General features: G+C 60.4%; 1 protein-coding gene across 1 annotated transcript; it reads left to right on the forward strand.

Annotated features, from left to right (window-relative positions):
- The first annotated feature begins 9536 nt into the window (after window positions 1-9536).
- On the forward strand, window positions 9537-12623 carry LIF (LIF interleukin 6 family cytokine). Its single transcript, XM_060121297.1, has 3 exons — window positions 9537-9555; window positions 11281-11459; window positions 12173-12623. The coding sequence occupies exons 1-3, from the start codon at window positions 9537-9539 to the stop codon at window positions 12581-12583; spliced, it is 609 nt and encodes a 202-aa protein (XP_059977280.1). The 3' UTR covers window positions 12584-12623.
- The last annotated feature ends 611 nt before the right edge of the window (window positions 12624-13234 follow it).

Here is a 13234-nt window from a genome sequence, read left to right on the forward strand (position 1 = left end):
ACTGGGGAGAGGCTCCTGGGAGGGCAGGGACATTGTCCCCAGAACCTGTCCTGGGTGGGGATTAGGTGGTCCTGGGGCTTGAGGGGGGTGGGAAGGGACAGAAGTCCCCCTCCTCCCCCTCCTCTCCCTCCTACCCCCCCCACCCCCGCCCCTCCTCCCAGAGCTCCCACTGGATGGAGGCACGCAGCCCCCACCCCAGGCCCGCTGCATGAGGTCTCTGGCTCCCCCTTGTGGCCAGTCCTCAATGCACACCCCCCACCCCCACCCCCACCCCGCCGCCAGGTGCTCAGCAGGGCAGAGGCCCCTCCAGGACCCCTCTGCTGGCCTCCTTCCCTGCCCTGGCTGACGGCCTCGGCCTACCCTCCATTCCGAGCCCCAGGCATCTACCCCAACTTCCTCAATCCCCAAATCCTGCCCTGCCCAGCCCTAAGGGAGGCACTGACCCAGTCAGGTGGACCCAGGGCTGGAGGTGCCCCTGCCACGGTGCCTGCTGCCCACTGGTCAGTGGGGGGCGCTGCAGCCCGCGGCTTGGGGCTAAGCTCAGTGGCTGAGTGCTGGCGAGCGCTGAGCCGCGAGCCCCGGACCTGGCCCTCACCCCCGTTGCGTCCAGCGCTCCAGGGTGCCTGGGAGGCTTTCTCTATCCTCTACAACCCCATCCCGTAGTTTACACCTCAAAGAGCCTTTCTGGATCCTTGGAGACGGATGGCCTTCTCTAGGCTGGTTTTACAGACGGGAAAACCGAGACTCCTAAAAGGTTCTTTCTGGAATCCCCACTGCTAATCAGGACTAAAACCTGGGATTCTTGACTCCTTGTCTGGGAACCTGAGGGAGGCACGCAGCCCACATGTTGTTGGGGATGTGCCATTAATCTGTGGCCTTGGAAAAGTCACTTCCCCTCTCTGGGCCCCACCTGTGAAGTTTTAACAGCTAAGATAATAATACTATCAGTCACTCAGGCATGTCTTCTGTGCTGCAGGGTTTCCCAGAGGGTGATGCTAACCTCTCAGGTTGACAACATTGTGTCGCATTTTATACTCTTGGAACTGGGGTCTGAGCAATGAGGTCACATGTCTGAGGCCGTGAGTGGCAGAGCTAGGACTGCCCTTGAGGCCTGGCTGATTGAAGAGACCACCAGCCCCACACCCCTGACACCCCCCTCATTATTTCTGACCTTTTCCCTTTGCAAGTGGGGACATGGAGGTGGCAGAGGCCAGGGTGGTCTTTAAGTTTCCCAGGCTAACACCACTTTAGGAGGTAGGTGGGCTCTTGGAGGGGAGCCTAAGGGTCAGGAACTACAGGCCACTGTCCTCCCTCTATGTGAGGGTCTCCTGCTGCCAGCCTGCTGACCAGAGTGGACTCTGGGGAGACCACAGCCACTGAGGGGCTTGCGGGACTCCAGCTCTCTAGACAGTCCACTGTGATCCTGGGGCGGGCGTGGTCCCACCCAGAAGGGGAGGAAGCGGAAACGGGGTCCAGGGGTGGGGCAGGGGTGGAGGAAGCCAGGCTGGGCAGGAGATCAGAGCGGGATTGTGTCATGGAGTCCTGCAGCTGATAAGCAGCTGAGCGGCCGGCCCAGGCAGAAGGAGGGGATCCTGGGGTTGACTCATCCTGGGGACCCCCCTGGCCCCCTGCTGCCAGTGAGCCCTGGACCACACTTGGCCTCCTGGCTCCAGTTTGAGGGAGGCTGTGGGGTCGTGGGCTGGAGAGCTCGCTCCATCGCACCCTGTGTGACCTTAGGCAAATCGTTCAACTTTCTGAGCCTCAGTTTCCATGTCTGTAAAACCAGGATTAAAGTGTCTCCCGTGGGGATGGGTGTTAGGACCAGAGATAACAGGGGACTCTCGTGAGTGCTTTGCTTGCTTTGGGGGATGCAGGCAGGAGAGAAGCTCATAAGGCCTTTGGGGTCAGTGATGGGCCAGCTACGTGCCACAGAAAGCATGGGAAGCAGGGCTGGAGTGGCTCAAGGGTGCAGGGTAGTGGGGACGGGTGTCATACCCAGGTTACCTGGAGGACAGAGGGGGCAGCCTGGCCCTCTCCTCTTGGCTCCCCCCAGCTCCTCCCCTACCTGGTCTTGTCCCTCCCTGACTTCAGGGAGCTCATCTTTTCTTCTCTTCCCAGGAGGAGGACGGTCCAACCTCAGCCGGGCCTCAACCCCTCTATCCTCCCTGCCCATTGGGACTGGGCTACTCTACTCTTTCCATCTTATCATCAGGCCTGAGGCTCACATCACCTCCCACCCACCATCCTCAGAACGGTTTCCTCAGTCCGTGCTGGCGCTGAAGGACGGTTTGGGGAGAGGGCCTGGCTGCTTCCCTGACATCAGCTCTGGGGTCGGGTCAGGGTGGCCCCAGTGAGCTTGTCTGGGGAGGGGACGCCAGTCCCCACCTCAGGGCCAGCCGGTTTCAGGCTGAGTGGGTCCGCGGGGCTGCTTCCTGTTCTGTTTATTGCCTCTGAGTTCAGGAAATCACTGAGTGAAACATCCTCCCCCCTCCCCCCACCAACCCGGAGATTATTTAATAGGAGCCGGGCTGTGGTCTCTCTCTTTTGGAAAATCCAGTGGGAGAAGGAAGCTGTCAGCTCAGCTCTGACATCAGCTTAGTCCCTGAGCCAAGAGTCAGGGTGGCCAGGGCAGGGGGGCGGCGCTGGGGCGGGGTGGGGAGGAAACCAGCTGCTGGTGGCCCCCGTGACGTGAGGCTGCCACAGAGTTCCCAGGGGCGGGGGCTGGAGGGTGAGGAGCAGGGATTGTTGGAGACACACTCGGGGGCGCGCACGCGCACACACACACACACAGGGTCACGCCTCCCCACACGTGTCCAGAGACCCCTGGCACGCAGACTCACATCCACTGGTACAGGATCCAGGCACACGGTCACACACACACTCACACAATCACACAGGGGGCTCACAAAGTCAGCCAGAGGTGTGTCCACCCCGACTCCCTCCCAGCCACACACACTCACGCACACATACACGCACACATGGCCAGACACAGCCCAACACAGACACACAGCCACACAAACGGCCTCACCACACACGCACACACATGCAAATGCCCACTCGGCGGAGAGACAGACCCAAGGGGAGCCCGGCGGGCACTCCCAGAAATGGGCTGGGCCTCTGGGCCACGGGCTACCCTGGAGCGGGGACTGCAGCCGCGTCCCCCTCCCGCTGCCCGAGTGAGGATGAAGAGCTCGGTGGCAGAGTGAGGAAGGCCTGTGACTATTCCGGGCCCCACCCGGGCAGGGCCGGGCGGGGTGGGGAGCCCGGGGATCTGAGGCTGCGGAAGGGAGTGGATGGTGAGAGGCCAGGCCGTGGGAGGGCCTTTGTCCTGGCATCGGGTGATGCCAGGCCTCCACCCCCGACCGTGAGCACCTGCCCAGCCCCACCCTGCCCGCAGCACCTCCTGCCACTCCTGGGCTGCAAGGGATGGCAGCCGAGGAGCAGTCAGGAGCCCCACGCTGCCAGCTGCCGAGTGACCTCGGGCAAGTCACTCCTCAGCCCCTCAGGGCCTGGTTTTCATCACTGATACCAGTGGCTTACAAACGTTTCTGACTGAGACCCACAGTTAGAAACACATTGCACCTTGCAACCAGAGGGTGATGCACACGCTGACACATCCAGACGACGGAAACAAAATTCCGCCGAGCGGCGCTTGCCCTCGCTCTGGGCAATGCTGGGTGATTTTGCGATTCTATTTTCTTTTAAAAGTGCTGGCGGCAACCCTCTAAATTTAATCCATGATCCACTAAGAGGCAGAGACTTACAGTGTGAAAATATCGCTCTTTACCTCTGCCTGCGATGGTCTCAAGCTAGTTCAAGATTCAGAGAGAGCCTGGGGGAGGTCAAAGTGCTTGCAGAGGCTAAAATGCCAGATCCATTAAGGGCTGATGCCTGAACCATCAGGGAGGAGAGACACCCATTCTAAAGATGGAGACGTTGAGGACAGAGCCTGCAGTGGAATCAGGCCCCATGCAACTTGGCATGGACCTCGGAGGCAGGCCTCTGACCCCACTGATGATCGGAGCCCTGTAGGCTGCTGCTTCCCTTGCAATTTCTATCAGAATTGAAGAAAAAATATGCAGTCACTCTGATTCACCTCCAGGGGTGTGATTCCTGACGCAGAACCAGTCAGGAAATGTCGGGGTGATGCCGGGGACAGTTGGCAGGAGGCCAGACTGGCTTCTGGCTCCCACTTGGCCCTGAGGGTGTGTAGCTGGTCTCTGCCAGAGATTTGATGGGGTGAGGGTGAGAAGGGCAGACTATAGGCCCAAAGCTGGACCTCAAGAGCCTCAAAGACAGCTGGAAGGGAAGTGTTGCTTATTCCCAAGGTGGGAAGAATTGCTTATTCCCCTGCAGAGGCTCTGAGAGGTTGCCTGTTCCCCCAGGACCCACGCCACACTCTGTCTACTGAGAGGACCCAGGAGCCCTCCTTGTCCTAACTCTCAGATCACGGGTGGAGCATGGACCCCTGGACCCAGGCCCAACCCAAGCCCCTGATTCAGGCTGGGGCTTGAGCCCCTCCTGTGGCCACCCCAACCTCTGGTTAGAATGGCTGCCACGTGGCAGGCACTGTGTGTTTCCCACTTAACATCTTCATGACAGCCCCATGAGCCCGGCGCTACCGCATCCCCACTCTCAGTGGGCTCAGAGAGAGGAAGCCAGTTGCCCCAGGTCACAGGTGTGGGCAGGAATCAAACCCATGTTTGCCTGGCTGTAAGACACACCCTTACTCATGGGTACTACCACCCTAGCCCCAAAGGGACCAAAGGTGACTTGCAAAGCCGAGCCAGCGGTCACAGGAAAGTACATGAGAGCATATAGATGGTGGAGGTGGGCAGCCCTGCAGGTGTAGTTACATCCTCCTTTCTCAAGTGCTGAATAATGAGGTGTTTTTGCCTTTTTGGACAGGATACCCAACTGCCAGGGCTGTGCCAGGAATTCCTGAGCTTCTCCTGTCTCCTCTGGCTGTCCCTCACCAACTCTGGTCCTGGGCCACTCCCTCTGGCCCCCAACTTCCTCCCCTGGGCCCATCTGACTCCGCTGTGCTCATTTCCCAGGTGGGAGCGTCAAGGCGAGGAGCGGGGCCTGAGCTGATGTCTGAGAGCAGCTGCTGGTTGAGTTTTCAGAGAACTGAGATCTTAGATGGGGACAGGGAAGAGGGATGGGGAGGGAGGAGGGGGGCCGGCCTGGGCAATGGGGGTTGCCCAGAGCACTCAGTTTCTGGGTCACTAGCCTTGGGGAATTCCCCGATGCCCAGAGAGCTGCTTACCTGGTGAGTAACTGCTCCTGGCTGCCCACACAGGATGCCTGGCTGTGAGGGTACCTCCCTGCCACCCCCTGCCAATGGCCACTGCCATGTTACCCTCTCCCCTGAGTGCCCCGGGGCCCAGGAAAGAGACAGACAGGCAGGCAGGGGCTGTCCCCCACCTCCACAACTCCCCCCAGGGCTCCGCAGGGGGCGGCTGGTGATTCAAGCCCCTCTGAGCTGAACTATGTCTCCTTCCTTCTCAGATGGGCCTTGGGGGTGAATCAGCTCCTGGGGGCGGTAAGGCTGGGTCAGCCACTGTCTTCAGCTCAAGCCTGGGGTGCGGTTGGTCACGGGCCAGGATAGGACATAGGGAGAGAGAGCCCACCGCCGTGCCAGCCCCCCCAGCAACCCATCTGATCTTCCTGGGGCACCCCAGAAGCTGGAGGCTCGAGGGTGTTTTGTTTCCATTATCCATCAGGAGAGAATGAACAGGCCCCTCTCCTGCCCAGCTTTCCCCCTTTAGCCCTGGATTATGCCCAACTTTCCTCATCTGTAAAATGGGGACAAGAACCCCTACTCCTCCACGGTGAGGAGGATCAATGCTGACGAGCAGAGGGTTGGCTGGGCTCCCAGAACTGCGCTGAGCCTGAGCCCTCACAGCAAACCCACAGCACAGGTGTCATTATTCCCATTTTATAGATGAGAAAACTGAGGCCAGGATGTGGTCACTTCCTCAAAGTCACCCAGCTCATAACTGGCAGACCCAAACCTCTAACCCGGCTTTGACTGAGGCTGAAGTCCATGCTTCCAACCAGCAGACTTTACTCCTCTCGCCATGAGAGACTTGGCACAGACAGCTTTTGGAAACTAAAATGCTTTTAGAAAATACTTAGCATCTGCTCTGATGTAACCCTGAGCCAGGTGCTGTCAAGAGTACAAATGAGGATCAGACCCCAACCAAGCCCTCAAAGAGGGAGGAATGAGACTTGTTCCCACTTGAAAGGAGAGTGGGCAGGACTGGGCAGACTCAGCTAACCTGGGCTGTGGGAGGAAGGGGAGGCTTCCCGGAAGAAGCGGCCTGAATGCAGCTCACCACCCCTTGCTCCCATCGCAGCATGAGGTGCTGCTGGCATTAGCTGTGGCCTTCAAGCCAGAGGCCAGGGCTCCAGGCCTCATTCTCTTGTTAACTCTCTGTGCTGCCCTGGGCAAGTGTCTTTACCTCTCTGAGCCTCAGCTTCCCCACCTGACATTCTAAGAGAGACTTGTGGATGGTGAGTGAGAATCAGAAGGAAAGGAGGGGCTGAATGGCCACATGCGCCAAAGTGAGTGGGAGAGAAAGAGCCCTCAGGGGCCCTGGGGAGGCCCCAGGCCGGCCCTGGACTCGCTTCCTGGAGATGAGCAGGTGGATGGTACAGCCGCCTGGAGGAGCACCCCCACCCCCGGCCTGGCCGCCCCCCCCAGACTAAGGGTGCCCTATGTGGGCCCCAGCTGTCCCCCTCACCCTGAGGCCGGTCAAATCCCCAGCAGGCCCAGTGTGCAGAAGCAGGACAGGCTGGGGATGAAGTCACAGCTGGAAGGGGCCGGGCTGGGGCTGCCACTCCAGGGTGGGGCCTGGGGTCACGACCCTGGGAGCAGGCAGCCAAGAAGGGAGGATGCCTTCCGTGAGGAAGCTGGGGAAAACACACACACACACATAGCAGCGTAGAGAGGGAAGGAAGAAAACAAACTCCAGGAGACCAAAGCTGGCCTGGAGCGCCGCCTGGGCGGCCGATTCCCGGGGACCGAGGCCACGTTGCAGGCGGCTCACGGGTCCGCAGCTCCGAGACCCTGCCCAGCCTGCCCCCGAGAGGCCCGGTGCAGGTGGTGGCTGGACATGGACAGGAGAGGGAGGCTGGGCCTGGGGTGCCGAGGGGCCCAGAACACTTGGGGAGCACAGACCAAGTCAGGTACCGTGAGAGGGGAAACTGAGGCAGGGGAGGGGGCCAGTCAGGGCGAGGGTGAAGTATCTTCTAGACTCCGCCCCACTTCCTGTTTCCTGTGGGGTGGGGCTGAGATTACATGGCGTTTGGGGGCATTTTCTAGGGCTGAGGAGGGGTCTGGGCAGCCAGAGGACAGTGCAAGGCCTGGCAAGTCCACTGGGAGTGATGCAGGGGAGGAACCGTGGCAGGAGGGCAGTGGGACGAGGAGGCGGCCTCCAGGAGAATCAGGGCACCCAGTGAGACACTTGGGCGGGGGAACAGGGGATCCATAGATGGGGCCTCTGTGGGGCCCTGGTCAAATGGATTTGGGGTCCACATCAGAAGAGTCAGGATGAGGCAGATGACAGGGGTCCGGGAGATGTGGGGGTGGGGTTTGGAGGCTGATCCAGAGTTCATGCTCCCCACGTGCTCAGGCCCTCCTGCAGGAGAGATTGGGCCTGGGGGATTATGGGAGGGAGGTGAGCTGGGATGTCCTGAGGTGTGGGGCTGCCTGAGACAGGCTGGGGTGGCTGGACCTCCTAGGGGCATACACAGACCCCAGAGCAGGTGCATGAGAGGGGCGAGTGCCAGCTGGGGCCTTCCATGGCCCCCAAGGAAGACACAAGGTGTGGAGCGGCCGGGAGGAGGAAGGAAAGCCAGTGTGGGCTCTACCAGCCTCCTCCCTGCTGGGAAGCGCCCGCTGGGATGGGCAGTTTTATCGCCCCACAGCCGAGGCCAAGCTGGGAGAGCCGGGAGGAAGCAGCCTGGAGAGGGCAGGGCATGCGTGGGGGGGAGGGGGCACGGCGGCAGCAGGAGGGCTCGTCCTGGCACGGAGGAATGAACGAATGCTGGGCAGGTCCTCCGGGATGTGGCAAGAGGCAGGAGCTGGGGGCATGGAGGAGGGCTGAGGGGGTGGGCAGAGGGAATCAGGGGCCAGGGAAAGGCTGCAGGGCTCCCTGGCCTTGGAGAAGCAACTCTCCTGCCTCGTTCTCTGGTTGGGGTCAGGTGGGAGGGCTGCAGCGGGGGCGCCCGTGGCAACTTGTGGGACCACATAGCCCCAGATGTGTCTGACCAGCACTCCCCCATCTCTTTTGTTTTGTTTTGAATGCTTTTTGCCAGGGAGGAGTTGCTGTGCTCATTTTGCCCTAGTCCTCACCATTCCTTCCTGCCCCTCCTTACTCATTTATGAATCTACCTGGCCACGATAGACACCAGTATTTGTGACCCTGCCTAAGAGACTCCAGAAGCACCTTTTGGGGGCCATAATCATTCTCTGATGCTGAGCCCCAGGGCCCTCCAAGACATTTTCTGTTCTCCTCAGCCATCCCTCTGCGTCCTGAGGAGGAAACCTGGCTCCAACTGGCTCAGCCTCCTTAAGTCTCTGCTCCAAATGTCCTTTCAAAATGGAAATGCTGGACCACTCTCCCCTGAAGGGTGCAAAGAGTTTTAGGTAAACGCCAGAAACATCACATCTTCCCAGAATCTCCTCCCCAGGCTCTCCCCAAAGAAGGGAGTCACAGCAACCCCTCACCTCCCATCTTCCCAGCCCCCTCCTCAGCCCCACAGGTACCTGTGGTCATCAATGCAGGCTTGTTGATGGCAGTCAGGAGGCCTGACCTTGTGGGACCCTGGACAACCTGTCCCCGCGGGAGCCCCACTTTGCATAGTGGCAGCGGGCAGGTTGGAGGAGGCCACCTCTGCGGTGGCTTCCAGCGCCCACGTTCAGTTTCGCTTTTTTACCGTCTAAAGTCCACACCAGGGCCCCAGCCCCTCTTCCTGGAGCCTCCTTGTCAGCCAAGCCCCAGCCTGCCTCCTCCCCACTGACCCCCAAACCCCCTGACCAGGGGGCCACAGGTGGCAGCCTCCGTCTGCTTGCCTAGTTTCAAGCCACCTCCCCAAACCCAGGTGAGTCAGGGCTGTCTGGGGTACCCACTGCCCAGGGACGCCGATGACTCGGGGACCCTCCTCCCCCTCCCCATCTTCAAACAACTCCCAGGGCAAGCCACGCAGGAAAACCGCAGGGTGTTTTGTTGAAGAGTTCATTATAATTTTATCAATCAAATTCTTAGAAGAGGGAAAAAGTCTGCTCTCGCCACCCTCCCCCCTCACTGCCCCCCCTTCACTCTCACTTTCTTCCATTCATAATTTCCTATGATGCACCTCAAACAACTTCCTGGACGGGGATCCCTGCTAAATATAGCTGTTTCTCTCTCTGTCTTACAACACAGGCTCCAGTATATAAATCGGGCAAATTCCCCATTTGAGCATGAACCTCTGAAAACTGCAGGCATCTAAGGTCTCCTCCAAGGCCCTCTGGAGTCCAGCCCATAATGAAGGTCTTGGCGGCAGGTAAATCCACCCGCCCCGCGCCGGCTTCCGCGCCCCGCCACGGGCGCAGCGGCAACTTGGGGCACTTGGCGATCGTGAGCGGGACACCCACTCGCCGCAGACACACGGACACTTGGGGCGCCCGCGCAGCCCGCCGGGCCGCCGGAGGCGCTGGGTGGCGGCCGGGAGCGAGAGCAGGCACATGGTCCCGGCACCGCGCGCCCAGCCCGCCCTGGGGCCCGCAGGTTGGCGGGCAAGGGAGGGTGCGCCGCAGCCTTCCTCCTCCTCCTCCTCCTCCTCCTCCTCCTCCTCCTCTCCTCCTCCTCCTCCTCCTCGCTCCGCCGGCTCTCCTGCTGCTCTTCCAGCTCAGCTTTCTCCGGGACTCACCCTCCCTCTTTCTTTTTCTTTCTTTCTTTCTGTCTTTCCGCTTTCTCTTTTCCAACCGCGTCCCGGGCTGCTCCCTGGGAGGGGCGCCGGCCTCTGAGCAGCTTGCAAACTCCGGCCCGGGACGGGAGCAGGTGCCGCCTCCATCTGCTAGTGTCTGGAAAGCTGTGGTCTGTGCTAGGTGAGCCTGGGGTGTGGGGGCCCCCCAGCCATCGGGGGCCTCAGCGCTGCCGGGGGATGCTGGGAGGCACAGGGGACCCAGAGGTGAACTTGAGGCTGCCACTGTCCCAGGAGGGGAACCGGCTCCTGCGCGCCACCCTTTACCCCAACCTCATCGGTTCTCCAGCCTCACAGGTCCACCGACCCCAGCCCTTGATGCTTGGGTCACCTGGAAAGCAAGGGGGGTGGGGGGAGGCGGAAAGTAGGCGCCCTGGGCGGGGAGGGGCGATCCTGGACAGGCCCGGACAGCTCTCAGCTCTCCTGTCACCTTTCACTTTCCTTCCTCCCCCGCCCACCTGGCTGCGTGCGACATTTTCCCTTTTTTCTTTCCTGGTTGCACCATTCCTTTGCCCTCCCGAAGGCTCTGGGGGACTGAGGGACCCCAGGATTCTCCTTGTCCTAACCCACAACCTGGAGCAAGGACCAGTAGACAGAGTGGGAGGGCATGGAGGCCAGGAGGAGTACAGAGTGGGATAGGAAGTTTTGAAGAATGACTTGGGAATGGAGTGGGGAGGGGCAGAACTGCAGAATTGGGGTGGAGTTGAGGGTCCTAGATAGGGTAGTGGCCACATTTGGAGAAGGATAACCACAGAATTAGGGGACAAAGGGCCCAGTGAGCCAAAATCATGTGACAGGTTTGGGAGATGAGGGTCAGCAGAATCCCCCCCCCTCCCCGTGGTCCCCTAAGGAGCCCACTCTGGGAGATTGAAGTGTGAAATAACACTTAGGAATCTGGACCATCCTGGGAGGTGGGGAGGTAGGGGCTGCTCTTTTCCTTGAGACCTGCTGGGGCTGGGGCGTGGTACCCTCCAGCCAGAGGCCAGGATGGTGTCACCCTGGACCCAGCTTCCAACTGGTAGAAACAGCTCACGTCCTGCCCCTTGCTCCTGTCAGGAGACAGCAGGGAGTGATCGATGGGAGTGAAGCAGAGACAGAGGGTTAGAGCTCTGGAGAAAGGGGGACAGAGAAGCAGATTTGGTGACATCGTGAAAGTAAGAAAACAGCCATGCTGGGCGAAGAGAGAGCTGGAGGCTGAGAGGGGACACTGGTGTCCCTGAGGGAGACGAGGCGCATCCTCTACCATGAGACCCCTTGCCCACCCCCCCACCTCCCTGCTCATGGCTCCCTCCTGCCTGTTCCCAGGAGTTGTGCCCCTGCTGCTGGTTCTGCACTGGAAACACGGAGCGGGGAGCCCCCTTCCCATCACCCCTGTCAACGCCACCTGTGCCACACGCCACCCATGTCACAGCAACCTCATGAACCAGATCAAGAACCAGCTGGCGCAGCTCAACAGCAGCGCCAAAGCCCTCTTTATTCTCTATGTAAGTCTCCCCCCAGGGTACCAAGGAAGGAGGGAGGGAGGGGCTGGGCTTTGCTGCAGGGACCTGGGCTGGCGGGGCTGGTCAGGGAAGGGAAGGGAGGGAGACTGGTCCCACCACACCCAGACTCCCTCAGCTTCCTCCCCACCCCCTGGCCCAGGCTCCGCCACTTGCCTAGGGTGCCCAGTTAGATAGGGGCAGAGCTGCCTGGAGAAGGGGGTGCCTGGCACTTCTAGCCTTGAGATTCTTCCACCTTGTGGAGGGAGAGGCCGATGAGAGACAGAGAAGGAGGCGGTGAGGTGGACGGCAGGGTGCTGTTGGGAGAGACGGCGGGTTGTGGTTGACGGGGGTGCAGAGCCACCCAGGAAGAGGGTGAGTGCAGTGGGTGAAAGGGCAAGTGTGTGTGGTGCACACGTTGGAGGTGAGACTCGGGGTTTTCCTTTCTGTCCCCATGTGGTCCTGATGATTGTGATGAGGAGGATAATTCCTTGCATGGTATAGGCCTGGATGCTTTACCAAGGGAATCCACACCACAATTACTTCAGGCTCTCAGGACAGTCCCGAGATGCCTACAGGGCAAGGGATTAGGTCCTCATGCCACTGTGTTTGGGGTGTGGGGACTGAAGCCCAAGAGCTGACCCAGAGGCTTGGTGGCAGGGCTGGAACATCCATCCCTGACTCCCATGTCACCTCCCCTCCGCCCCTCTGCTCCTCAGTACACGGCCCAGGGGGAGCCATTCCCCAACAACCTGGACAAGCTGTGCAGCCCCAATGTGACCGACTTCCCGCCCTTCCACGCCAATGGCACGGAGAGGGCCCGGCTGGTGGAGCTGTACCGCATCATCGCGTACCTGGGCGCCTCCCTGGGCAACATCACGCGGGACCAGAAGGTCCTCAATCCCAGCGCCCACAGCCTGCACAGCAAGCTGAACGCCACGGCGGATGTCATGCGGGGCCTCCTCAGCAACGTGCTCTGCCGCCTGTGCAGCAAGTACCACGTGGCCCACGTGGACGTGGCCTACGGCCCAGACACCTCAGGCAAGGACGTCTTCCAGAAGAAGAAGCTCGGCTGTCAGCTCCTGGGGAAGTATAAGCAGGTCATCGCTGTGGTGGCCCAGGCCTTCTAGACGGGAGGTCTCATAGCGCACAGTGACCTGAGATCTTAGACTTAGGTGGCTCTCAAACTGTGGTCGGGGCCCAGAGCAGTGCCCAAGCCAAGTGGGGGCTGCTCGCAGACCCCGAGGGGTTCCTGGCCAGTCTATTCCCCTCCAGGGTGGGCTGTGATGAAGCCAAGCAGAGCCAAAACTCCCAGAGGGAGAACCTATACATGGCGCCAACTAGAAAAAGGCGCCCCTTCTTCTGGGATACTGCAGCCAGGCACCCGGTGTCAGGCTGGATTTCGGCCCCTTCTCGTCCCCTCAGCCAGGGTCTTCATGAGCAAACCACACAAGTTGCCTCCAGTGACCCTGACCATGGGGCAAGACAGCAGGGGTCGGGGGCATTGCCTGGCCCCCAGCAGAATGACAACTATCAGTGCCTTCGCTGCCCCTTCGGTAGACCTTGAAAGGTCTGGTTGGAACTCAGGCAGCCCAGAGGGGCTGGGATCCTGAAGGATCCTTGGCCCCTACAAGTATGGTGAGTGGAAGGCTAGAAAGGGAACTCTGGTTTGAGATGCTGCCTTGTCTTGGGTGTGATTGGAGAGCTCAGGCCTAGGACTGTCAGGTGGAAGGTTCCAGAAGGAGGTCACTGGCCTTCAGCCTCCTGGGGAGGCAGAGAGG

Source organism: Lagenorhynchus albirostris, chromosome 14 (genome assembly GCF_949774975.1).
Source record: "Lagenorhynchus albirostris chromosome 14, mLagAlb1.1, whole genome shotgun sequence".
In the NCBI taxonomy this organism is placed as follows: domain Eukaryota; kingdom Metazoa; phylum Chordata; class Mammalia; order Artiodactyla; family Delphinidae; genus Lagenorhynchus; species Lagenorhynchus albirostris.

What these genes read in the sequence shown, in the direction of transcription:
- LIF (XM_060121297.1), top strand. An exon ending in AAGCCCTCTTTATTCTCTAT is followed by an intron (nt 11,460 to 12,172) that starts GTAAGTCTCCCC and finishes TCTGCTCCTCAG; the next exon opens with TACACGGCCCAGGGGGAGCC.